This window comes from Panthera pardus, unplaced genomic scaffold (genome assembly GCF_024362965.1).
Source record: "Panthera pardus isolate Hobbes unplaced genomic scaffold, ASM2436296v1 HiC_scaffold_1, whole genome shotgun sequence".
NCBI classification, from domain to species: domain Eukaryota; kingdom Metazoa; phylum Chordata; class Mammalia; order Carnivora; family Felidae; genus Panthera; species Panthera pardus.
This window is the reverse complement of record NW_026526654.1, coordinates 9,208,585-9,231,850: the sequence shown is the minus strand read 5'-3', so window position 1 is coordinate 9,231,850 and position 23,266 is coordinate 9,208,585. Positions and strand designations below refer to the sequence as shown.

The window sequence follows — 23,266 nt, the reverse complement described above, 5'->3', positions numbered from 1 at the left end:
GGTCCCACTTGAGGGCAGACCTTCCTCTGATTATCTTTCTATATTTCAGTAAATCACGCCATTAAAAATGGCTATTTTTTCTCGTCAATATTTACTGCAGAACGTTTAGTGAAGTCAGTAAAAGCGTGTTATCTCCTTTCACTCTCTGGTCTCTGAATTTCTTTATTTTTCTGGCAGCTCCCGTTTTCTCCCTCTGTGCCTCTGATGGCAATGTCGTGGTTCCCTCAACCTTTCCAGCCGTCCCTCACAACTGAGGTCTAGGGAGGCCATATTGTTTTCAAGTCTTTCAACCTTTTAAAGACATATGATTTTGCAAGTGGAGTCAGAGGTCTCTAGACGTGGTTCCCAAAGCCGTCTCTAGACGTGGTTTCCCACACGAGCGGGGACACTGCTCTGGAGCTGTTCTTGCTTACCACGTAAGCATTCACGTATCTGCACGTCCACGCTTCCTCCGGCTGGCACGTCTGTATGTACACGGACGCCATGGTGTTGCACGTCCACAGCATGAGGCTGCTATGGTCGTGGCTCGTTGCCTGCACTTACCCACCTGGCCCAAATTGCTGTCACGTCTCAGCGGATTCAGCCCCCTAAACCGGGCTCTTTGCTTCTACCTGCCATGCTGCACGGCACCCTGCGGTGGTATTTCTACACCTGGCTGGTGGCCCTCGTGTCACTCTGAGCAGAGCCTGGGGCCTGGCAATGCCTGAGACCCTCCATCTGGCCCGTAAGCCCTCTGGTGTCTTTGCCCACCCCCACCCCCTCCCCAGGCCCGTCCACTTCACCGTGGCCTCTGCACGGGTGTCAGAAATGCTGACTGCTTCCCAGCCTTCGTGTCTGGGTCTGGCCCTCACCTCCCACTCTGACCACGTAATCGCTGCTGGCTCCTGCCACTGCTTCTTCCCTGCTTGGTCTGTGTTCCCCTTTCCCAAAGTGGGTACTGCCTTCTACTCTACTCTGCATTTGCCTCCTTTCCCATATGTACCAGTCGGCATCTCTTCTCCAGGAGAATGCTAGCTCCCTCGGATCTTTGTCTACTGGCTCATCAGTGCTTCCCGAGTGCACAGATCATGTCTAGTATACAGTGGGTGCTCTGCAAATGTGTATTGAGAGGATCAGTGAATGAAGACCATTGTTTTTCAGGTTTAGACACACTGCATAAAGGCTTCCTACTCACCACAACCCCATGAGCCCTCATTGTCGCCCCACGGCCCTTGTACCGATCCATCCCAACCACCAGTGGGGTGCCACGTCTGCGTCAGAGCACGGCCCTGTCCTGGTGTAGGCGTTTAGGCTGTGCCCGTGGCTGTGCTGATGTACATGGGACATCGAGCCGCACACGTGTGCAGCGTCTCTCCATCACGGCGACGGCCCCTGTAGAATAGTGGCCTTCTTCACAGCTACCGCACTCCCACCGATTCGGAGTCACTGGTCGGGGTCGAGCTCAGGACCGCAGTAATTAAAACACGCCTTGAGAGGATTGGATCGGGCATCCTGGCTCCAGAAGCTGACTCTTGGGCAGGTCCTTTGGCAGGGAGCCCTGTTTGCCCTGTTGTAGGTACAAACCTGCTGTTTTCCTGCCTGTCGCTGTCCAAGGGGCCATGGTGCAAGTTAGTGCAGCAGCAGGGAACGAGGGTCCTTGCCCCACGTCCTGTCCATGTTACTCGGTGTTACTGCGAAGTTCCTGCCTGATGGTCAACAATTTGCCAACACTTTTCATGGGAGTGAAAAGACACACGGTTGTTTGTTTGTTTTTTTAATTTTTTTTAATGTTTATTTAGTTTTGAGAGAGAAAGAGACAGAGACAGAGCATGAGCAGGGGAGGGGCAGAGAGAGAGGGAGACACAGACTCCGAAGCAGGCTCCAGGCTCTGAGCCATCAGCACAGAGCCCGACTCGGGGCTCGAACTCACAGACCGTGAGATCATGACCTGAGCTGAAGTCGGATGCTCAACCGACTGAGCCACCCAGGTGCCCCGACACGTGGTTGTTTTTGATGACCTTCTAATTCCCGGGGAGGCTGGGTGCCTCTCACGCCTGCTGGGACCATTTGAAAATGGCATGAATGGTCTTCACAAGACTGTTTCCTCACCGCCATGTGAAGCACTGGGTCCTGGGACCCCTTCCTCCAGCAGCTCCCATCTGACCTGGAGATTTCACTCACTCTGCAGCAGTGTGATGCAGGCCAAGGTGAATGGGTGGGGGCGTGACAGGAGCCTGCAGCGCCTATGCGTTTGTTCATTCATTCATTCATTCCAGAGCTCACCCCTGGACAAGAACAGAAGCGGGTCCCTGCTGCCCCCAGGAGCCCTGTTGGGGCAGGTGGGCCAACAGGGCCTCCCTGCATCCCTCCCCTCTGCAGCCTGTGACCTGCGGGCACCGACCAGAAATCCAGGGGGACTTTCCAGTGGGTCTGCCTCAGGCCCTCAGCAACCCCCCCCCCCCAACACACACATGCAGGACCAGTGGGAGGAGTGGGGAGGGAGGGAGCGCAGCGCAGGTGGGAAGGAGGCGGTCTGAGCACAGAGAAGGGGCGGTGCTCCTGGACACTGATCCTCACTGATCCACGGCCAGACAGAGCCAGTGCTCTCCCCCGAGATGCAGCCGCCGGTGCCCGGGCCCCTGGCCCTGCTGGACAACACAGGTGAGGAGGTACCGGCATGCAGGCAGGTCGTGGGCTGGGGTGGGAGTTGGGAGGGTAAAGGCCAGGTCCACAGCTCCTTCCAGCAACCCTGGGGCTTCACCTTTGGGACCTTGTCCTGACACGGATTCTCTCCTGGCCAGGCTCTGCCCTTTCTCCCTGCTTGCCTGTCTCAGCTTCTGGGTCTCCCCTGTCTGTTCCCACATCTGTTACCACAGACAGCAGGCTCCTACTTCCCAGCTGACACCCACACTGCCCTCAGCCTCCCCTGCCCTCGCTCAGCCTGCACACATTTCTAGAACTTGTTTCAACAACCGGTGGCTTCTTCTCATGGTTTGGTGCAGCTCTGTTCCAATCCCCTACATCCTCTGGCCCACGAGTCCTGGAACCCCGGGTTCTTTGATTGGCCGGACCAAGCCCAGATGCATCTGGACAGGCCCCAGGCCTGGAAGGATGCTGGTGTGTTTTCCTGAGGGGGGAGGGGAAGGTTTGGAAGGAAAAGAAAGGAGGACTCCCTGAGACGCTGGGGGCGGGGGGGGGTCACCAGCCACCTCCTGCTGTTTCCCCCCCATGGGTGATCCCGTCCCCCCCACGGGTGATCCCATCCCCCCCCACACACACCCAGTGGCTTCTGCTGCCTCCAGCATCTTTGGAAAGTCTTACTAAAAACCAGATGAGTTAGTGGTGTTTGAGTTTTGAATAATAGCCGAGGAATCTGGCTTCTTGAAAGAACAGCCCTGCACCTCCGTCTCCAAGGTACAGTGCTCTGCGGCAGACTGATTCCCATGTGTTTCGTCCTCCAGACAGGTTACTCACTAGTGATGGTAATGATGCCTGTTCTTAACTAACCGTCATCATGTATTACACTAGTGGACGCAATGGTCTAACTAGCCATCATCACATATTACGTTAATGGGACGTGATGGTTTAAAACAGTTTGGACTTAGTTAGTTCTTCTGATGAGGAATCATAAACTAAGAAAGTAATACCAGGAGTTGGTCTCTTACTTAAAAATTCTAAACCTTAGTGTGGCCGGGGTGGCCTCATAGGTATTTCCTAGTTCATGTTTCTGCAGTCAGCACCCTGGTGTGTGTCAGATGCCAAAGCAGACAGTGGGAAGCTGATGGCTGAGTCACACCATTCTGCCTGGGTCTAGTTACAGGGGCATCTCTTTGCCTCTGTGACCGGGTGTCCCCACGTGAGGAAGTGAGCACATTCTTCTCCCTGGGACACCAAGGCCCTGCTGGCAGGGAGGCGGTGACGGGGGGGGGGGGGGGCTTCCAAACTCTCCCCCCACCCCCAACACCATCTTGGTGACGGGAACTGCAGCCCATCCAGTCTAGACATGGCCAGACTGCCACAGGAGCCGTGGTTCGGGAGAGGGCTGGGGCTGGGGTGCAGGGCAAGGGAGGGCCTACGTGGCTCAGATGCTCTAGGAGGGATGGACACACAGGCAGGGAAAGACGTGAGCACCACGCGGAGATGGCTGGTGGCCTTCCCCTCAAGCTGGAGAGCCGGCTTAGAGCCGGGACTGTGCTACTGTTCCCTCCGCCCTGGCTGATGGATTCACTCCGCTCACCTCAGTGGGGAGTGCGGGGGCTTTCCCCGAGGTCCTCGCGCTGGGGCCGCATGGCCCTTAGGAGGCGGCTAACGCAGGTGTTGCCATCATCTCCACTTTGCAGATCGGGAAGCTGAGGTTGGTGGCTCCAGATCTGCCTGTCTGAGCCAGGCACCGGCTCCAGCGGCAGACGGGCCAGACAGCCCCCACCCCACGGGCTTCTCCTCTGGGCAGCTCGAGACCACACGGCCGGTCCGGGAGGCTGCCTGGGTGTGGCAGACTGGACAGATGTTTGTCTTGAGGGTGCACCATTTGTAACCACACATACTAATGGCCCTGCTGATGGGTAGGAGGATCCGGGGGTGGTCCACGGGGCGCTGGGGGCTTCCTGTAGTGCACAACCCTTTCGTCTCTGAAACCTGATCTAACAATGTGTTGTAGGGTAATTGTAAAGATGTCCTGCCTTCTTCTTGAGTTTATTTCTCATTCCCTGGTTTTTATGCCATCTCCTGTATTTATAAGGAGCATTTAAGGTCAGGATTCTGCCTCTCTGGAGTCCAGACACCACAGCTGGCCAGAGCCACGCTTTCTGGCACCCTGCACGAGTGGGGCCGCTGTCCTCGGCCTCCCGTTAACTGTCCCCACAATGCCATGGGGTGACAGCATCTCGAGGGCCTGAGCCTTGGAGGGAAAGCCGGACTCGGGAGACCATGACGGAATGGGCCTCAGGGGGATGACCACCATCCCGAAGGAGACGTGTTTAGCTTTTTGCTCCGCTGTCATCAGCGTGTCCGAGTGTCACTAGCGGATCTGACGATGTTCCTGCAGGCAGGTGCCACTGGTGCCACTGAGGGGTTAAGGGACAAGGCCCCGGGGGTTGTTGTGCTGTGGTGGGAACAGGTGTTGAGACATCTGGCTGGTGGTCTTGGGCGTAAGATATGCGATGCCTCCAGTTAGGAAAAACGGCACAAGAGAAGCGCGTTGCCTGAGCTTGCACAGTGAGTTTGTCTGTGTAGTTCATGTCTGAGCACGTGACCACCTGGTCATTACTTGGCTGGCCGTTGAGCGTTGCTGGCAGGGCCACAGAATTGTAAATTCAGGCACCTTCCAGAGCACACACGCAAACTCCCGCATGCAGCTGGCCCCCCACTGAGCACACTCAGTGTTGACAGAAGAACTTCAGTGCAGGCAAAGACCTGTATTCCTTGCATCCTGATTTGGTTCTGAATCACAGGGCTCAAGATCGCTAAGCTTCCAGAAAGCAAAAGCCTGGGGCACCTGGGTGGCTCAGTGGGCTAAGTGTATGACTCTTGATCTCAGCTCAGGTCACGATCCCAGGGTGGTGGGCTCGAGCTCTGCATGGGGCTCTGTGCAGATGGTGAGGAGCCTACTTGGGATTCTCTCTCTCTCTCTCTCTCTCTCTCTCTCTCTCTGTCCCCTCTCCCCCATCTCTCTTTCTCTCTAAAAAAATTAAAATTAAAAAAACCATTATAAAACAAAACACAAGCCAACAGCCTGGTTGGGCTCGGAGTGGAGTCTTGCCTTGACCTCTCCTGGCAAACTGTCTCCGTGGTGTGGCTGCTGCTGGTGGGGCACGGGGCAGGGGGGTGATTGCTGTAAACGGGGCTTCCCTGCCTCCCCGAGACACACCACAAAGAAGAAAGTTAGGGCAACGAGAAACCCAGAATTCGAGACTTGAGGGAGGGCCAGGCAATGGCAAGTTCTCCTTTCTGGCTGCCTTCTTGAGTTCTGTGCCACCTGGAATTAGGTTTGCCTACAAACCCCGGGACATCCCAAGTAGCAGCCATAGTCCAGGGACTTTATCTTGCTGCTCAAGTTCCGAGGCAACAACCAGGGCCATCTTCCTGCTCTGCCATTCTGCAAGTGCTGCCTCTGTGCACAAGGTTCCCTCATGGCCCAAAATGGCTGCCTGGGGCTCTGCCTTTCTGCTCATATTCCAGGCAGTGGGAAGGATGACTGGGAGAAAAGCAAGGGGCAGGCTCCTTTAAGAGATGTCTGCTGGGCCTATGGAGCATCCTTTGCTTGGACGGACGGACGGACAGATGGACGATTATTTGGCAAGAATGTAACCGTACAGCTGGAGCAGAGGCTGTAGGATGCGCCCTTCACACTTCCGCATCCCGTAACGGTCTGTTAACAAAGGCAAGGGGATGGGTGTCCGGGTGGGCAGTGGCAGCCTCCGATGCGCTTCTGAGTCTTTTCTGCCCCCCGTTCATGTAGCCATTCACGGGTTTGACACTGAGCAGGGTCCTGGGGGTGGATGGTGGGTGGGGACAGCTTGGGTGGCGCTGCACGGAGCAGAGCGGCCTCTGAGTGCAAGGTCCCCCCTGCAGTCTGGAGCAGGGCAGGCGTGTGGGGTTCGAGGACGAGGGAGGGTCTGCACACAGTGGGCGCTCAGTAAGTGGCTGAGCACGACCTCTGCTGTGTGGGCTGCCAGGATGAAGGCTTCGGAGGGCACTGGTTTGGGGGTGAGGCCTGGTGGCATGGACCCTTGAGCACCTAGCCTGCAGGCACGGTGTCAGGTGGCAGGGAGCAGGGAAATCACACCCCACCTGCCCGCATGAGGTTCATTGTCTGGGGTTCTGGGACCTGGGCACTAAATGCTGGAGTGAGGGTCACTGGTTGCAGTGGGGGCTGCAGAGCAGGGGAGGCGGATGTCGAGGAGTGGGTGGGTTGGCAGGTGACGAGGGAGACCCCGAGTCCCCACCCAGTGAAACAGGGCAACTGGGAAGAGGGGGTGGCCTGTGCGGGTGGTCTGGGGTCCTCGGAGCCTGTGGCCCGAGAGCAGCATGGCGAGGAGGGTGCTGTTGGCTGGGCCCCACTCTGAGCCCATCCCCTTGCTAACGGTTCCTGTTTGTCCTCCTTCCAGAAGGGTTTGCCAGAAGAAAGACCTCACTTTGGTTTGTGGGGTCGCTGCTGGTGGCGTCCGTCTGTATCCTGACCATCGGCCTCGCGGCCACCACCAGGACAGAGAACGTGACCGTGGGGGGCTACTACCCAGGGGTCATTGTGAGTGCGGCCACCCCCGGGGGTGTGCGGGAGGGCTGCGCCATGTCGGGGCTTGTGGCCGGCAGAGTCTGTCCCCAGAGGCACCCGTGTCCCCTCCCGGGCCCTGTGTGGGTGGTGGTTGCTGATCAACTGGTCTTGACGGGGGCCTGGAGCAGGGGTGGGAGGGGGTGCAGAGACCAGCCCTGACGGCCGGATTCCAGCCCCGAGACAGCGCTCTGACCACAGCTTTAATTGAGTCCTGCAAAGACCCCCCTGTGGAGGGTAGTATTCCTCACTCCATCTTGTGGGGGCGGCAGCAGAGGGCGTCACCAACCACTAACGTCATATTTCGGGCAGTAATGCCACGCGGCAAATTGGGGACAGCCTAATCAAATCTGGCAAGAAGGGCCACCCAGATTCAGAATTACCAGGGAGATTTTTTTGAACTATGAATTCACATCCACTGTTGTTAGCAGTAGAATTTGCTCCAAGGGCATACACTGGACAGGAGTCTGGAAGGGGCCTTTATCAGCTTTGAGGCCCTTAAAATGCACCAGAACCCAGAGCTGCTGTGTCAAAAATGCTAAATCAAGGTTTTCTTTTTTAATGAAGATCTTTTAATCACATTACTGTCACTAAAAGTATCAAGATTAGTAATAACATTAGTTATTAGATAATAACATTCTAATAACATTAGTTATTAGAGTAACATTAGTCCGACGTTTTTAGCAAGGATGGAAAGGTTTTGACATTAAATATTTAAAAATATTTCACATACATTGTTCACTTTATCTCTATTAAAATTTTTTTTTCAAGTTTCTTTCTTTCTTTCTTTTTTTTTTTTTAATTTTTTTAACCTTTATTTATTTTTGAGACAGAGAGAGACAGAGCATGAATGGGGGAGGGTCAGAGAGAGGGAGACACAGAGTCTGAAACAGGCTCCAGGCTCTGAGCTGGCAGCACAGAGCCCGATGCAGGGCTCAACCTCATGGACTGTGAGATCATGTCCTGAGCCGAAGTCAGACGCTTAACTGACTGAGCCACCCAGGCGCCCCTCAAGTTTATTTATTTCTTTTAAGAGAGATAGAGGGAAAGAGAGCTCAGGGGAGGGGCAGAGACAGAGGGAGAGAAAACCCCAAGCAGGCTCTGTGGTGTCAGCACAGAGCCCGACACGGTGCTCGATCCCACGACCCTGGGGTCATGACCTGAGACGAGATCAAGAGTCGGATGCTTGACCGACTGAGCCACCCAGGAGCTCCCACTTCATCTTTATATTAATACTTTATTTTTATTTTTTGTCTATGTTTTATAAGCCTATATTATCTACTTGTGTGTTGTTTATGAGTAAACACATAGGGTCTGTGCAGAAAAAGTTTTATCAGTAAAATGTTAAGAGCTGCCAATATGTTGGGGCCCTACTTTTCTGCCGGGTGTTGTGGGGGGACCCCTGGAAATGGGGCCAGGGCTGTGAGGACCCACCCCCCAAGGTCAAGCCTCTGGCAGAGCCAGGTTCCCGGGCAGTGGCCAGTTCTGAAGGTGAGCTACGGAGACCAGATGAAATCCACCTGAAGACGATGTGGGTAAAGGTCCCTTCCTAGGAGACCCCGCGTCCCACGTGGGCATGACAGCAGCAGTTCTCAGGATGAAGCCACGGCTGGAGGCACATCTTGGAAAGAGCATGCCAGTTGGCGAAACTTAATGGAAACACCTTAATACATTATGTTGGCCTGGAATTCTGATGCTTTTGAGCGGTGGAGCTGGACGTGAAGAAAACGTTCACCTTTCCTCCTTGAGAATTCTTCAGTTACAGGTGGAAACTTCCTCTGTGCACATGTGTCCGTCTCCACAGGCACTGTTCACCATTACAGATACAGGCTTCTGTAGCCGTAAGGCGGTCAGACTTTCAGGGCATTAAATTTGACACCGTGGACTTGAGCGCCCACGGAGGTGCCTCCCAAACTCCGGGGCAGGCGGGGCCCCTACCCAGCTGCTCACCTCCGTTGTCCCTTGTCCGACGTCGCTCAAGCTGAGGGAACCACACTCAGTGGAGGGTCCAGCCTGGCCCTGGGTCCCTGGTTTTGAGGTGAGGAGGCCGGGAGCTGAGGCTGTCTCCAGGATAGGGAGACGCCCCTCAGCATCCTCCTCCTGCTGGAGCCTCCTTCCCTCCTTTTACCTCCTCCCCTCTCATGATTACCTGTCTGCCGGCTCACCTATGGGCGCCTGGTCCCCACACCTTCCCTGAGGAGCCAGCCTCTGACTTGGACTGCTGCCAGGCCTGGGGGAAAGCAGGTGGGCCCCTCACCCTCTGGGTAACCGTGAGGAGCTGTCCCTCAGGCCAGAGGTGAGGGGCCTGTGCTGCCCTATTCTGTGATCAAGAGTTAAATTGTTTGAACAGGTTGCATTTCAGTGCTTGTATTCCCACCACTGGCTTTGGTGGAGCCCGAGACGCCACCCAGACGGGCACGAGCCTGTGGGCCGCTAGGTGGTGAAGGTGGTTGGGGAGGGGTGACTTTGCCCCTTTGGTAAGATGTTTTCGAGGGGGCGGCCTCCGATTTGCTGATCCCTGCGAGCTCTAAGCCTCCGTGTGCTAACCGGGCACGTTCTCCGTTTCCCTCTAGCTGGGCTTTGGAGCTTTCTTGGGGATTATCGGCATCAACCTGGTGGAGAACCGGAGGCAGATGGTAAGAATGTACGTAGTTTCTTTCAAACGTGGGCAGTAAGAGTGTGTTATGTTATGGCTACAGCTAGTATTCCTGGGGAAGCCCCCGGCCCCAATCCAGCAACCGAGGATCCGGGCCCAGGTTCCCCAGGCTGTGCACTGTACAACTCTGGCCTCAGGGCTTATTGGCGTCCTTCACAGTCTAAGTGACAGTTGCTTCTAGGATTGTAGGGTGAACCCTACAGACTCACATGGTGGTCCTGGCAGCTGAAGTTGAGGCACAGAAAGAAGAGTTTGGGGTATGGGGTGGGTTGGGGATTAGCAAATTAAAGGATGATGTATAGGCTCCCACAGGCCAAGGAGAGGGGGGAGATGCAAAGGCCAGAGGAGCCAAACTCACTCAGACTTGACAGAGAGGAAGTCCAGACCTTGCCCGGCCCCCACGCTCGTCCCCCATGTCTGGTCCCTGGTGGACCCCTGTCCCCCACGTCCTGGAGTAGACTACCGCCAGCCTCGATCGGTTTTGTGAACGTGGTGTTTTTAATCAATGATTTCTATTTGGGATCTGTTTGCTTTGGGGACACAGCTCCAAGAGTAAGCAGTTAATTTTGCCAGTTCACTGTGGGCTGGTGTTGAATTGTGACAGCAGTTCAGGGGGGCTTGGGGCCGCATGGCCGGTTCCCACTCACCTCTAACGCCTGCCTGCATTGGCTTCATCTTACTTATTCCCAAATCTGCGGTCACCTGCCCTGGGGTCCACTGTGTGAGGGGCTGCAGTACATGACCCCACGTGCCCCCCATTCCCTGGCTGAGAGGGAAGGCCTGTGGCTTGGCTGTGGTGGCCGCTGTCATAACTGCGCGATGAGAAAGTGGCCCCTGGTGCAGAAGGAGCCTGGCCAAGTGAGGGTGGTCCTGGGATGGGGCCGGGGAGGAAGCATGACAAAGAGGTTTGGATTCTGGCAGCAAGAAGTGTTTTACCCTGAGTCTGGGGGAGAGGAAGGGTGGGTTGCCACCCTGGGCCGCTGGCTAAGAAGAGGGGGACAGAGGGACCCCACGCTCCTGCCAGGTCCCCAAGCGGTGCGTGACCCCACCGTCCTTGCCTGGCTGGTGCTGGTGTAGGGGGATCTGGGGGATCAGCCCTCTGGGTCCTTGAAGCCCTGGCCTCTGGGTGGATCTCCTGCAGGAGGGAGGCGTCCAGAATCCAGAAGGAGCCCTGGAGGTGGCGCCCTTGAAGATTCTTGCCAAGGTCTTTCTGTGCCCCCGCTGGGGCCATGGTTAGGAGTCTGCAGCGGGAAAAGCGATTTGCTCCCAAGCTTTAACACATTCAAGTGTTGCTGTCCCCAGGAGAGGTCAGGGATTTAGGGCTGCCAGGAGCGGTCAAGCACAAGGCTCGTTCTCTTCAGCAAACACTGCTTTTGGATAGAGAGGGCCTCCTGGTGGGGGTGGGGAGAAGCTGGAACCCCGCTGTCAGGGGTGTTACCAGGTCCTGGGCCTTGGTCCGGTTTCCCTCCCACCGCCTCTGGTGTCTCCGCCCCGCCCCTGCCTCCGTGCCACGCCCCCTCCGGCCCCTCCCCTGCCCGCTGGACCCCTCCCTGCCTGCTCTCCGGCCCCGCCCCTGCCTCTGTGCCCCCTCCCTGCCTGATCGCCTGTCCTGCTGAGGTCTCTGTCAGTGCTCCTGCCTGGCTCTGCAGGCTGAGAGCCTCCTGACCTGCTTTTCCACGCAGTTTCCCCAAGGCTCAGAGCTGGCTGTGAAGCCGGAGGCCAGGCGGCTGCCACGTGGGTGGTGAGGACCCAGTTTGGTCCAGGGACGCCTGTTTCTTTACCTTTTAAAAAGAGCTTTATTGAGACATAACTCACCCCTTTAACGTGTAAAATGCAGTGGCTTTAGCATATAACGGGTGTGTGCAACCACCACCACAGCCAATTTGAGGACATTTCATCCTTTCAACCAGAAACCACCCGCTGGCGCCTGTGTCCAGCCCTGGGTGACCACTAACCTGCTTTCGGTCTGGACTGTGTGCACGGCCTGGCCCACATCTGTCACTTAGCATAGTGCTTTCCAGGTTCATCCCCGTGGCTGCCTGTGTCAGGACCGCGGTGCTTTATGGCTAAGTCATGTTCCAGTGAATGGATGGGGTACATTCTGTGTCTGTTTGTCAGTGCTGGTCCCTGGGGAGGCCGCCGCCTTGGGCTTCGAGGCGAGTGTGAACGTGGGGCATGGTGCTAGCATTGGAGTTGCTGTCGTGGGGCCACCGTCTTACATGCCCGCCAGCGCATTCGGGGTCTCCAGTGTCCCCAGCCCTTCCCAGCCCTCCTGGTGGGAACGTCGTGGTATCTCACCGTGGTATTTCCTCCGTGACTAGTGACTTTGGGCTTCTTTCCGTGACCTTCTTGGCTTTCTCTACATCTGTTTTTAGACAAACGTCTATTCAGGTCCCTTGCAGATGTTTAAACTGGGTGACTTGTGTTCCTCTCCTTCAGGGGTCAGACCCTTTATGGCCAGAGGCCAGTCCTTTGTCAGGTATGTGATTTGCCAATATTGTCTCCCTTGAGCACAGAAGCTTGCAGTTTCGAGGAAGCCCCAGGTGTGTATGTTCTCTCTCGTCGCCTGTGCTCTTGGTCTAAGTGTCCCACGCCAGTTCCAAGATTGTGAAGATTTACCCCCTGTGTTTTCTGAGTTTCGTCACTTACGTTTAAGTCTTTGGTCCATTCTGAGTCAGTGTTTGCATATGTTGTGAGAAGGGGTCCACATTCTATCTTTTTGCCGGTGGCTGCTCCGTTGTCCTGGCACCAATCGCTCCGAATGGTCTCGGTGGCCTTGTCAGCCACAGTGCTTTTTCTCCATGGGCCAGTGTTCGTGTCGATGTGTGCTGTCTCGGTCACTGGTGCTTTGTAGTGAGTTTTGAAACCAGAACTCAAGTCCTCCTACTTTGTTCCTCTTTTCCAGGACTGTTCTGGTTATTCTCTGTCTTTGCAATTTCACACGAGTGTTAGAATCAGCTTGCCAGTTTCTGCGGAGAGGTCAGCTGGATTCTGCTTAACCTGTACATCAGCTTAGGGAGTGTATCTGGCTGAGAGATGTTAAGTATCCTCACCCATGAACTTGAGATGTTTTCCTAGTTTTTTAGATCTTCTTACGTTGTCCTCAACAATGTTTTGTTAAGTGTCTTAAGTTTCGTGCTCCCTTTGTTAAGTTTATTCCTAAGTGTTTTATTCTTTTTGAGGGTATTAGGAATAGATTTTTTCCCGTAACTTCATTTTTGGATTGTCCATTAAATGGGTGTAAAAATACAATAAGTTTTTCTATGCTGATCTTGTATCCTGTAGCTCTGTGGAACTCATTCATTTGTTTTAATCGTTTCAAGTGGATCCCTTAGGGCTCTCCATCTGTAAGATCATGTCGCCTGCAGACAGACATAGTTTTGTTTCTTCCTGTCCAGTCTGGATGCTGGAGGTCTGTTTCGGAGGCTTTAGTAAGAGAGCAGTGTGGGGCCCATCTTACCTGCAAGCTTCTGTGTGCCTGGCAAGATGGGGCCCCGGCTTCCCAGACCAGAGCCTGCGGACGGGAGTCGTCTGTGACCCTGTGCAGCCCCATTTCCCCTGGTGAGGAGGGGCTCTTCCGGACTAACTTTGTAGGGTGAGTGCACCGCACTCTAACGTTTGACTTCATGTTGATGGAGACTGAGACCTGTGTCCACCACTAGGGTGGTGTGATCTTGGGAAACTTACTTGACCTTTCTGGGCCTCAGTTTCCCCATTTCCAGGGCTGCCGGGAACACCTGTGTGAGGAGGTTCAGTACAGTGTTGGCCCGGAGCAGGTGTCCGGGGGCGGAGGGGTGGTGCCAATGTCACTCACTGTTCCTGAGCCCCCCGGGTGCGGTTGCTTCGAAAGGAGTCTGTAAATAGCAAGCTGAGAAAATGTCAGCGAAAGAGAGAATACATTTCACGTGCATCCACATATGTAAGAATGCTTTCTTCTTTCTTGATTTCTTTTTGTTTTTTTACGATAAGAAATTTAGGGGCACCTGGGTGGCTCAGTCAGTTTAGCATCTGACCCCTTGATTTCGGCTCAGGTCATGATCTCATGGTTCGTGTGTTCAAGACCCATGTCAGGCTCTGTGCTGACAGCTCAAAGCCTGGAGCCTGCTTTCAATTCTGTGTCTCCCTCTCTCTGCCCCTCCCCTGCTGGCACTCTCTCTCTTTCTCAGTAATAAATAAACATTAAAAAAATTAAACAGGGGCACCTGGGTGGCTCAGTCGGTTAAGCGTCCGACTTTGGCTCAGGTCATGGTCTCACGGTCCGTGAGTTCGAGCCCCACGTCGGGCTCTGGGCTGATGGCTCAGAGCCTGGAGCCTGCTTCAGATTCTGTGTCTCCCTCTCTCTCTGCCCCTCCCCCGTTCATGCTCTGTCTCTCTGTCTCAAAAAAATAAATATACGTTAAAAAATTAAAAAAAAAACTAAACATATACAAAAGTAGGCCCTAGAGCCCAATGAATCTCATGGCCAGTTATCTCTCACCCATTTCTTCCCTTCCTGTATTATTTTGGAACAAATACCAGATAGTGCCATTTCATCTGTAAATGGTTTGTTCAACTCGAGGGGTGGGATCCAATTGTTACAGTGGCTGCACCATTACCTTCTCCCATCACCACGTTGGCTTCCTGTGATGTCCAAAAAATGCCCCAGAGTGAGTCAGCTTTTCCTATTTTCCCACTGATGGTGAGTTGCTGGCTTCTCCTCACCCAGATGGACGCACAGATCATCAAGTTCAATATCAGCCCAGCCATCCACACAGCCCCAGAGGCAGGGGGCGGGGGGGGGCTGAGAGCGGTGTGCAAACTGTCCACCTGCTTCCATGTGTGTGCACACGGACACACAGACACACACAGAGACAGAAGGACACACAGAGACACACACAGACACAAATATAGACACACATAGACATGCAGATACACAGACACACATGCAGACACATATACAGACGTACAGAGACACACACAGACACACATAGACACACACAGAGACACACATATAGACACACACAGACACACAGACAGACACATACAGACATGCAAACACACAGACAGAGATGAGACCGTGCAACCCTGGAACGTGGTGTAAAAACATCAGCTGAACTAATGGAACCACCAGGAACCCGCAGGTGCCTGGTCCATAGGGAGCCTGTCGTCCTGTGCTGTGTGATGGGGTCCCGGCTGGGTCCTCCCTCCTCTCCTGCTTTGCTTCTGCTGCAGGTCTGGACATTGGGGGCCCTGACGGGGTGTGTCCAGCCTCTCACCTCGTCACACAGAAGCTGAGGTGGCCTGTGCCCCCCAGACCAGCCTGGGAGGGGCGGGGGAGAAGGGACCCTAGGCCTCCAGGCACGGTACTCCGAGGTCCTGGACTGGGGACCTGGAGGTCATCGGGAGGAAACCTGCCGATGTCCACAACAAACGCCTGAGAAGTAGGTGGAGGGTGTGGGCCTGCTGGACCCCACGTCCCCTCTGCAGGTCTCACTAGTGACTGGTGTCCTGGAGGCTGCCTGACCTTGGATGCCCTCGCTCCGCCACAGGAGCCTGGACACAGACATAGGGAGCCACGTGCGGGGCATTTGAGGGCGAGCCCTCTTTGCAGCGTCTTACAGGCTGCCGGCAACACTTTGGGGACAGGAGTTCATGGCTTCTTCACCCTTCTCCTCTCAAGCTTCTGGGGCCATGCCTGTGGGGTCTAAAGGACTAGGGGCTCTGGATGACACCCTCCCCCAGGATGAAGACACCATGGCCTACACCCTCCAGAAGTCTGGTTGATTTCGGGAGAAAGGTGGTGGAAGAAGTGAGTGAAGAAGCCACGGGAATGACCACCCTCCCTGCCATCTGGTTGACTGTGGCTTTGGAATAGGAAAACCGTTCTGGGTTTTAAGCACCCAAGGTTGGAGGCCCACAAGAGTTAGTAGCTGCCACGCAGGAAGTGGACTCAGCAGCTCCAGTCACATAAAAACTGGTTGGTGGGTGGCCCTGTCCTCTTATCGCTCCACCAGGGCCACCAGCCACACCCTGCCCTGTCGCTTGCTGACACGGGAGCCGTGAGGGCTGTCTGGCCGCTGAGGCCGGCCTCCGTCCATGGCCTTGTGACTGGTACAAACCCTCCTGTTCCTTTCTGCCCAGGAATCCGGGCAGCGGGGGCTGGGGCAGTCCCCAGGCCAGCAGGCTGGGTGTGAGGCACGGCGTGGTTCGTGGCACTACCCGGAGACGTCACACTGGGGCCGCGTGCGCCGCGTGCCGGGACAGGGTGTGCTGCTCCGAAGGGAGTGGTCCTGCAGCCCGACTCCTGGTGGCGTGGGGAGCCAGCTAGTGTGTGAAAGCACTGTGCCCTGCCCTCATCCTCTGTGACTTTCGCTCACTGGTCCTGGGAGCCGACAGCTAGTGACCACTGATTACACGGGGAGGATTCTCACAGGACCAGGTGTGCCTGGGTCTCAGTTTCCACAGATTTCGGTGCTCATGGAGGGGCTCCGTCTGAAACCACCGCCTGGAACTTATGTTTCAGTTGCCACGAGTCCACACAACGTCTGGTTGGAATATCTGAGCTGCTTTCGGGACAGGCCCCCGTGTCTCTGTGTTTAGATAGGGCCCTGGGGCCTTTCTGATGGGATGCCACACCCTGGGCTGTCTAAGCTGCGCTCCCCAGAGAATGACATTCTCCTGCAGCACTTTCAGCATGTGCTAGAGACACTGGTGCACGCTGGCCTGTGTCGTAGGAAAATGAAGTTACTGATTCTGCGTCAAAGTAATCTGACTGCCCCCAGCATGACCGCCCGGGACCGTCGCTATTGCTTCTGGGGCACCGCCTCTCCCGAGCTTCCCATGCCCTGTGTGTGTGTTGCTATGTGTCCATTTCTCCCCCAGAAACATTCAGTGCACACGTCCTGTGCACGGTGCTGCTAGGCACGCGGTGGGGAGTCCTGATCTCCTGCCACGGATGCACAGGGAGCACTGCCCAGGGTGCATGGGAGGAGCTGTGGGGAGGATGGAGAGTGGCAGTCAGGCAGGGAGGCCCGGAAGGATCTGTCCTGAGGCTGGGATGGGGAGGTTGGGGTGCTTGTGGGTGAGGGCCGGAATGCCAGCTCGCCAAGCAGACATGCCCCCTGTGGCGGCTGTGATCCCCGGGGCTCTCCCTGCAGCTGCAGGACAGGGAGTCCCCTTGATCTCACCTCTGCCCCAGGTCCTGCACCCGCCCGCCTCTCTCCCTGCACACCACCAAGGAGGCTATCTGGTCCTTTGTTGGAGGCTTTTGGTTACTGATTCAGTCTTATTTGTATGTGTCTGTGGAAAATTTCTATTTCTTCTGGAGTCAGTTTTGGTACTTTGTGTGCTTCTTACAATTTGTTCGTCTAGATGATCAACTTTGTTGGTGCACAAAAGCTCACAGTATCTTCTTATAATCCTTTAATTTCTGTAAAGTTGGTAATACTGTTCCCAAACTTATTTCTGATTTTAGTCACTTGCTTTTTCCTCTTGTTTTCTTAGTTTAGCTAAAGATTTGTCAACTTTATTGATGTTTTTAAAGAACATTGATTGTCTTTCTTTTCCGCCCGCATCTTTTTTCTCTGTGTTAACCTTTATAATTTCCTTTCTTTTGCTGGCTTCAGGCTTCGTTTGCTCTCCTTTTTCTAGTTCCTTAGGGCGGAAGGCAGCTGATCTGAGAGCTGTCTTCTTTTTCAGTGTGCGTGTTTACCACTGTGAGTTCCCGGAGAGCCTCAACAGCACTGGAGTGGGGCCCCGGTGTGCTTTCATTTCATCCTGTTCACCCCAAACTGGTGTGCAGTCCCCCTGGTGGCTTCTTCTTTGACCCATCGGTTGTTTAAGGGTATGATGTTCGGTTTCCACATATTTGGACTTTCCATCCATGATTAATTTCTACCCCATCCACGTGGTTGGGGGAGGAAGGTATGGACAGCAGGAGTATGGATGGAGGACACATGAAGTCCAGCCTGGGGTCATGGGGTAGGCAGGGTGGTCTGCATGGTGACATGCACTGGGGCCTGCGGTGTCTCCAGCAGGAGGACCCCAGTCAGGACTAGAGGCAGACAGTACAAAGGGGCTGAGGGACACCTGGACGATGGATGTGGGAACAAAGAATACCTGGGGATGAGGAACACTTGGGGACAAGGGACACAGGGAGGATGGACGTGGGGACAAGGGACCCGTGGTGAGGGATAGCCTAAGAGTCCTGACTCCCTGCTTGGGGTGTTGGGACTGCCTCAGGGCTCCCTGGTGAAGGCCTGGTGACATTCTCCTTGGCAGACGGCGTCCCTGCCAGCCGCATACATGTGACACTCCTGGGCGTCAGACTGCGCCCCTCCACCTGCACTGGGGGCCATCTTCCACCTGGCCCTTGTCATTAATGCCCCCTCCACCAGCACAGATGTCTCTCCCAGACCGTGGGCCCAATGGCTCTGCCTCTCCTGTGTCCCCTGGATGCCACCATCAGACCAGCCCCTTGCCCTGCACTGGGCCCCACCCTGGTCATCACCTGCCTGGGTCGCTGTCACCAGGAGCTAACTGTCCCCTTTCTACCTGCCCCAGTTCAGCTCCCACAGCCAGAGGGCTCTCACGCCCCAGGGTAGGCCTTCTCAGATCCTCCGGGCAAGACCCCAATCCCTTGCTCCCTTGGCGGCCCTGACTCACTGGGTCTGTCTTATCCTTGGATGAGAGGCCTGCCCACCTGGTGACAATCTTCCCACCTGGTGACAAGCTCACACCCACTGTTTTCCCGATTTCCATGTTATCAACATGACCTTATCTACTGGTATTTCGTTTTTAATCTGCCTTCCCTGTTGCGATGTAAACTCAGAGCCACGTGGAGATGTGAAGGTGACCTTCCCCCTTCCCAGGAGAAGGGCCCTATAGGGCAGTGAGACCTGTTCCCTTCTGTCCCTGAGGGAGTAACAGCTTCCATGCAAAGTCTGTCTGTGTGGTGGCCTCACACAGTGTGGAGAGTGATGTGGCTTGTGTCCCCTCAAGGCGTGATGAGTTCTGCCTCCTTGTCCTTACTGGCACCTGACAGACCAGACAGACCCACAGGGCATCCCTAAGAGAGCTCTTCTGTCTCTGTTCTGGAACACTTCCTACTTCCAGCCCGAACGTTGGAGGAGAGAACGTCCAACATCTTTCCCACCATGATCTCCTGGACCTGGGGGCTGACGCACTAGAGGATCTCAGGCAGTGCCACACCCTGATCTCGCTGACTTAATCCTGTGTGTGGTCACACTAGCACTTGACTTACCACGTGTGTGTGATCACGCTAGCACTGAATTTTAACTTTCAGGAGCAGTGGGCAGAAAGACAAGGTCAGTTGAAAGGTGATGAGGATATTCAAATGGTGGGGACAGCTTGTACAAGACCAAACAATGTTTTGTAAGTCTGGATGATTGAGGACAGTCAGGCAATGTCAGAGGATACTACACATCCTGTGCTTCTGCGAAGTTCTGGGTGAAATCAGGTGGGGTGTCAGGGAGGCCTCTCAGCTCTCCAGGACTCTGGCCAGGCCACCGCTGGCTCAGAGCTGGTCGCATGGCCAGGAGGGGGAGTGTGATGTTCTCTGAAGGGCCATCAAGTTGGTGCATGGTAAGCTTGCTGGGACAGCAGTCCCCACAACGCTTTGCTTGCACATGCACAGTGAGAGAAGTAGCAGGGCCACTTCTGGAAGCTTCTCAGACAATGGGCAAGTGCTTGGTGGATGCCCTGGGCCAGCACCAGAGCTAGAGTGTGGGTGCACAGGGCAGGCAGACACCCACTCCCAACCACATACCCTGCCGGGCTCTAGGAGAGTCCTCTGTGGGGACAGCCAAGGCTGCCTGGGATCCCAGAGTGCCATGGGCCAACAGGGCTCGGTGTCCAGGACAAAGCAGGAGCCCAGGAGGCATTTGCTGGTGGAGCGGCTCTCCCTGCTTTTGGACTTGTCAGAGTCTGACCCCTTCCTGAGTTCACCGGCCACTCAGGAGGTCTGGCAGGCAGGTAGGAGGCTGCATCCTGGGATTGCAGTGTGGCTAGACCTCCCTGCAGCTGACAGTAATGTCACAGATGTCAGGACCGGGAGGATGTGTGCTAAGTGACTCTGGGTTCTAAGGTGATCCTGTTCATCTTTGAGTCTGTTTTCCATTGGCCTCCTGGCTGGGGATTCTGCGCAAGGAAAATTGGACGCAGCAAGCGGCAGGGACAGACTCCCGGCTGATGCAGCCTTGGGGTTCAGGCCATTAGGAGGGACCCAAGCTGGGCAAGGGCCAGGACGTCCCTCTGGGGGCGGCAGGACGGTCAAAGCTTGAAGACTCAGCAGCCAAATTAGATGCAAGCTTTTCATTTTTTTTGGAAAGTGAGGTGCTGGGAAATTTGAAAGCTGCCATCTGAATCGTTTATATATGTTTTAATGCATTTTTCCACAACAGCAGTACAAATGCAGGAGAGTTCCATCAGTACAGTTTCTGCAAATGATGTTCACGTGACTTTACACACCCATCCTTTTACTTGTGCAGTGGTTTCCCCGAGGAAGTGACCAGTGTCTTCTCCTTCCCCAGCAGAATGAAGGAAGTGCTTTTTTCTTTGGCTACCTTTGCGGTGGGCGTGGCAGGTGGGCAGCCCCTGCCTGGTCTCACACCCTCCCCCGCCCCCCAGAACTTGGCTTGTTTTTCCAGGGTCTTCCAGTGCCCTCAGGGTAAGGCGAGTCCTCCCTGTCTATGCCCCAGGGTGCTGGGTTGACGCCTGGTACCATGGAGGGGGGGTGGTTAGTTCTCAGCGCGGGGGAGGCACCGTGGTCTGGTTGTTGCTGAGTCAACGGCCAAGCTGTTGTGCAGAACAGTGGTGTTAACACTGCAGCTTCTGTGGGGTAATAGTTGTTTGTTGTGCAGATGAGCAGGCAGGGCTTTCTGCACATCTCCCCTCGGGGCCTCAAATTCTCTGTCAGTTCATCACAAAATGTCACAAGTGTCAGACCGTGGGGAACAGCCAAGGACCTCTGTTGGTTTTGTCACGTCTACCGGCCACACCAGAGAGGCAGGCTGCGAGGACGCATGGCAAGAATGAGTCGGAGCCAACACCTCTGACTCCAGGTGGGGAAATTGAGGACCAGACAGTCACCAGTTCAGAGACCCCCAAAGGACTTAGGCACAGCCCCAATTTGCAACATCAGGGGACCGTTTCCACCGGGCGCTGGTAGGGCTGGCGGCTGAGAGCGGGCCCGATTCCCTGCGCCTTGGAATAGCAGCTGTGGGGGGTGGGGCCCGGCACCCTGCCACACTGTCCCCTGGAGTGTCAAGCCAGCTCCCTGCGCCTTGTTGAACAAAATAACTCAGGTTAACAAGGACAGAGGGGGAGCTGGTTGTGTGGAGCCGTGGCCAGTGAGCCTGACTGCGCTGCCCAGAAGCAGCTCAGATGCGTGGGAGGAAGCACCCTGAGTGACTTGGGGGACAGTCTGGGGCCTGTTTCCAAGGCTGGAGACCCAGAGGACTGTTCACAAACACTGGGCACTGCTTACAGTTTGCCAGTCACAAGGGGTGGGTGGTTCCAAGTTGCTTTATGCAGAGTCCTGGACCCGGGAAATAAATACGCTGCCGTGGGTCATGTGGGCGGGGTTCTTGCTGCTGGAAAGGAGTTGCAGGTGACAAGGCTGTTGCAGTGGTTTGGATGGTGACAATACTTGGGGAATCTCAGGGGAACGACATGTGGGAATTCTTTGTACTATGTTTGCTACCTGTTATGGGAAGTTTAAAATTATTTCACAAAGATAGTTTAAAATATGTAGAGAAAGTGGCCGACAATGGAAAGAAAGGTTTCTTCAGCTAAGAGAGACGTGGCTGGAAACAGCAGTGAGCCTGTGGTAGCCAGCAGATGGCTGACACTTAGAAAATGAAAAGGAGGCATCACTTGGGTATAAGGAGGTGCTAGGCCTTTGGAGTGAAAACTGGCAAAGCCTCGTTATGGACGAGGTGGCGTTTCTCAGACCATAAGGCGCGCAGACCTGAACGTGTCCTGTCTGAATGTGAGGGGTCTGTCCCGCAGAGACGCCCACCCAGAAAACCAGATTCAACACGGATCCTATTTAGGGTCGTTGTGGCAGAATTTGTAATAGCAAAAAGCTGCAGACGGTCTGATATTCTGATTATTCATGAGGGGGTGTGCGGAGGACCCGGGGGCCCGTCTCCCACCACAGCGTGGAAGAACCAGCAAGAACACAGCCCGCGGGCTGGGCTGAGTCATGGGGCGGTGGGAGCGGCGGTGGGCCCGGGGCGGTGGGGTGGGACTCGGGCAGCTGGCATCTGGAGGACTGTATCGGGAGCGTGTAACGCCCACTCGCTTCTCTGCCCTCTGCCCCAGCTGGTCGCGGCCATCGTGTTCATCAGCTTCGGCGTGGTGGCGGCCTTCTGTTGCGCCATCGTGGACGGCGTGTTTGCTGCTCGGCACATAGTGAGTGTCCCTTCCTCCATTTTGTTCTCCGTCACTGTCGGGGTTTGAAAATATCTACAGAAGCAAAATTTCATGTTGGAACTCAGCTCACTGACCTTCCGGGTCCTCCCTCCCCAGGTCTGCCAACCACTCTCTCTGCCTTGCTGGCTTTTCCTCATTCTCTGCAAAACTGACCCAGCACATGCACACACACACATAGGCAAACACACACGTGTGCGCATGCACACTCATGTGCATGCATACACACTGATGGTCACACACACAGGCACACACGTGTACACGGACACACACACACATGCACACACTCATGGACACACACATGTGCATACACACTCACACACTGATGGTCACACGCATGCACTCACATACGTACACATGCACACGGATGCATGCACACTCGTGGGCACACGTGCACACACTCAGGTGCGTGCACATACTCATAGGTACACACACAGTGCCCTCACACACTCGTGTGCAGTAGTTCAAGTATGTGTCTTGAGGGGTGATGTTGGCATTTTCTCACTGGCACTGTAGCTGTGAGACCCTTATGCTTGTTTCATCTCCGTGTGGACGCCTGAGTGGGTGAGTCCTTCATAGGGGCTGAGGGCCCAAGTGTGAGAGTCCTTGGCAGTGGCTGAGGACAGAGCCACACCAGGCGCATGCCCTGGGACCTGGGAACTCTGGCTTGTTCTACTTGGAGGAAGCAGGTTCCGAGTGAGGGAGAGAGCCAGGCCACGGAACGAGGAGCATAGAAATAAATACTCGAGTATGCTGAAGTCAGTCAAGGCGGCCAAGGCAAATGTGGAATCCGTTGTCCAATTACGTAGGACATTTTCCTAACCAGTTTGTATGTTTAGAAAAGCTTTGTTACAATGTCGGGAAATGGCTCTTGTTTCAAACTGGGCAGGTGGAAGTGAGATTTTTCCGCCAACCTGGGGGCCCAGCAG

General features: G+C 55.1%; 1 protein-coding gene across 1 annotated transcript in view; it reads left to right on the top strand.

The window, feature by feature from the left end:
* The first annotated feature begins 2,482 nt into the window (after positions 1-2,482).
* Positions 2,483-23,266, top strand: part of TMEM255B (transmembrane protein 255B) — a 39,657-nt gene continuing 18,873 nt past the window's right edge. Inside the window, exons 1-4 of the mRNA XM_019443817.2 lie at positions 2,483-2,640; positions 7,089-7,225; positions 9,823-9,885; positions 22,230-22,319. Of these exons, the coding sequence (XP_019299362.2) occupies positions 2,595-2,640; positions 7,089-7,225; positions 9,823-9,885; positions 22,230-22,319 (336 nt within the window). The 5' untranslated portion in view covers positions 2,483-2,594. The remainder of the gene's footprint in view (positions 2,641-7,088; positions 7,226-9,822; positions 9,886-22,229; positions 22,320-23,266) is intronic.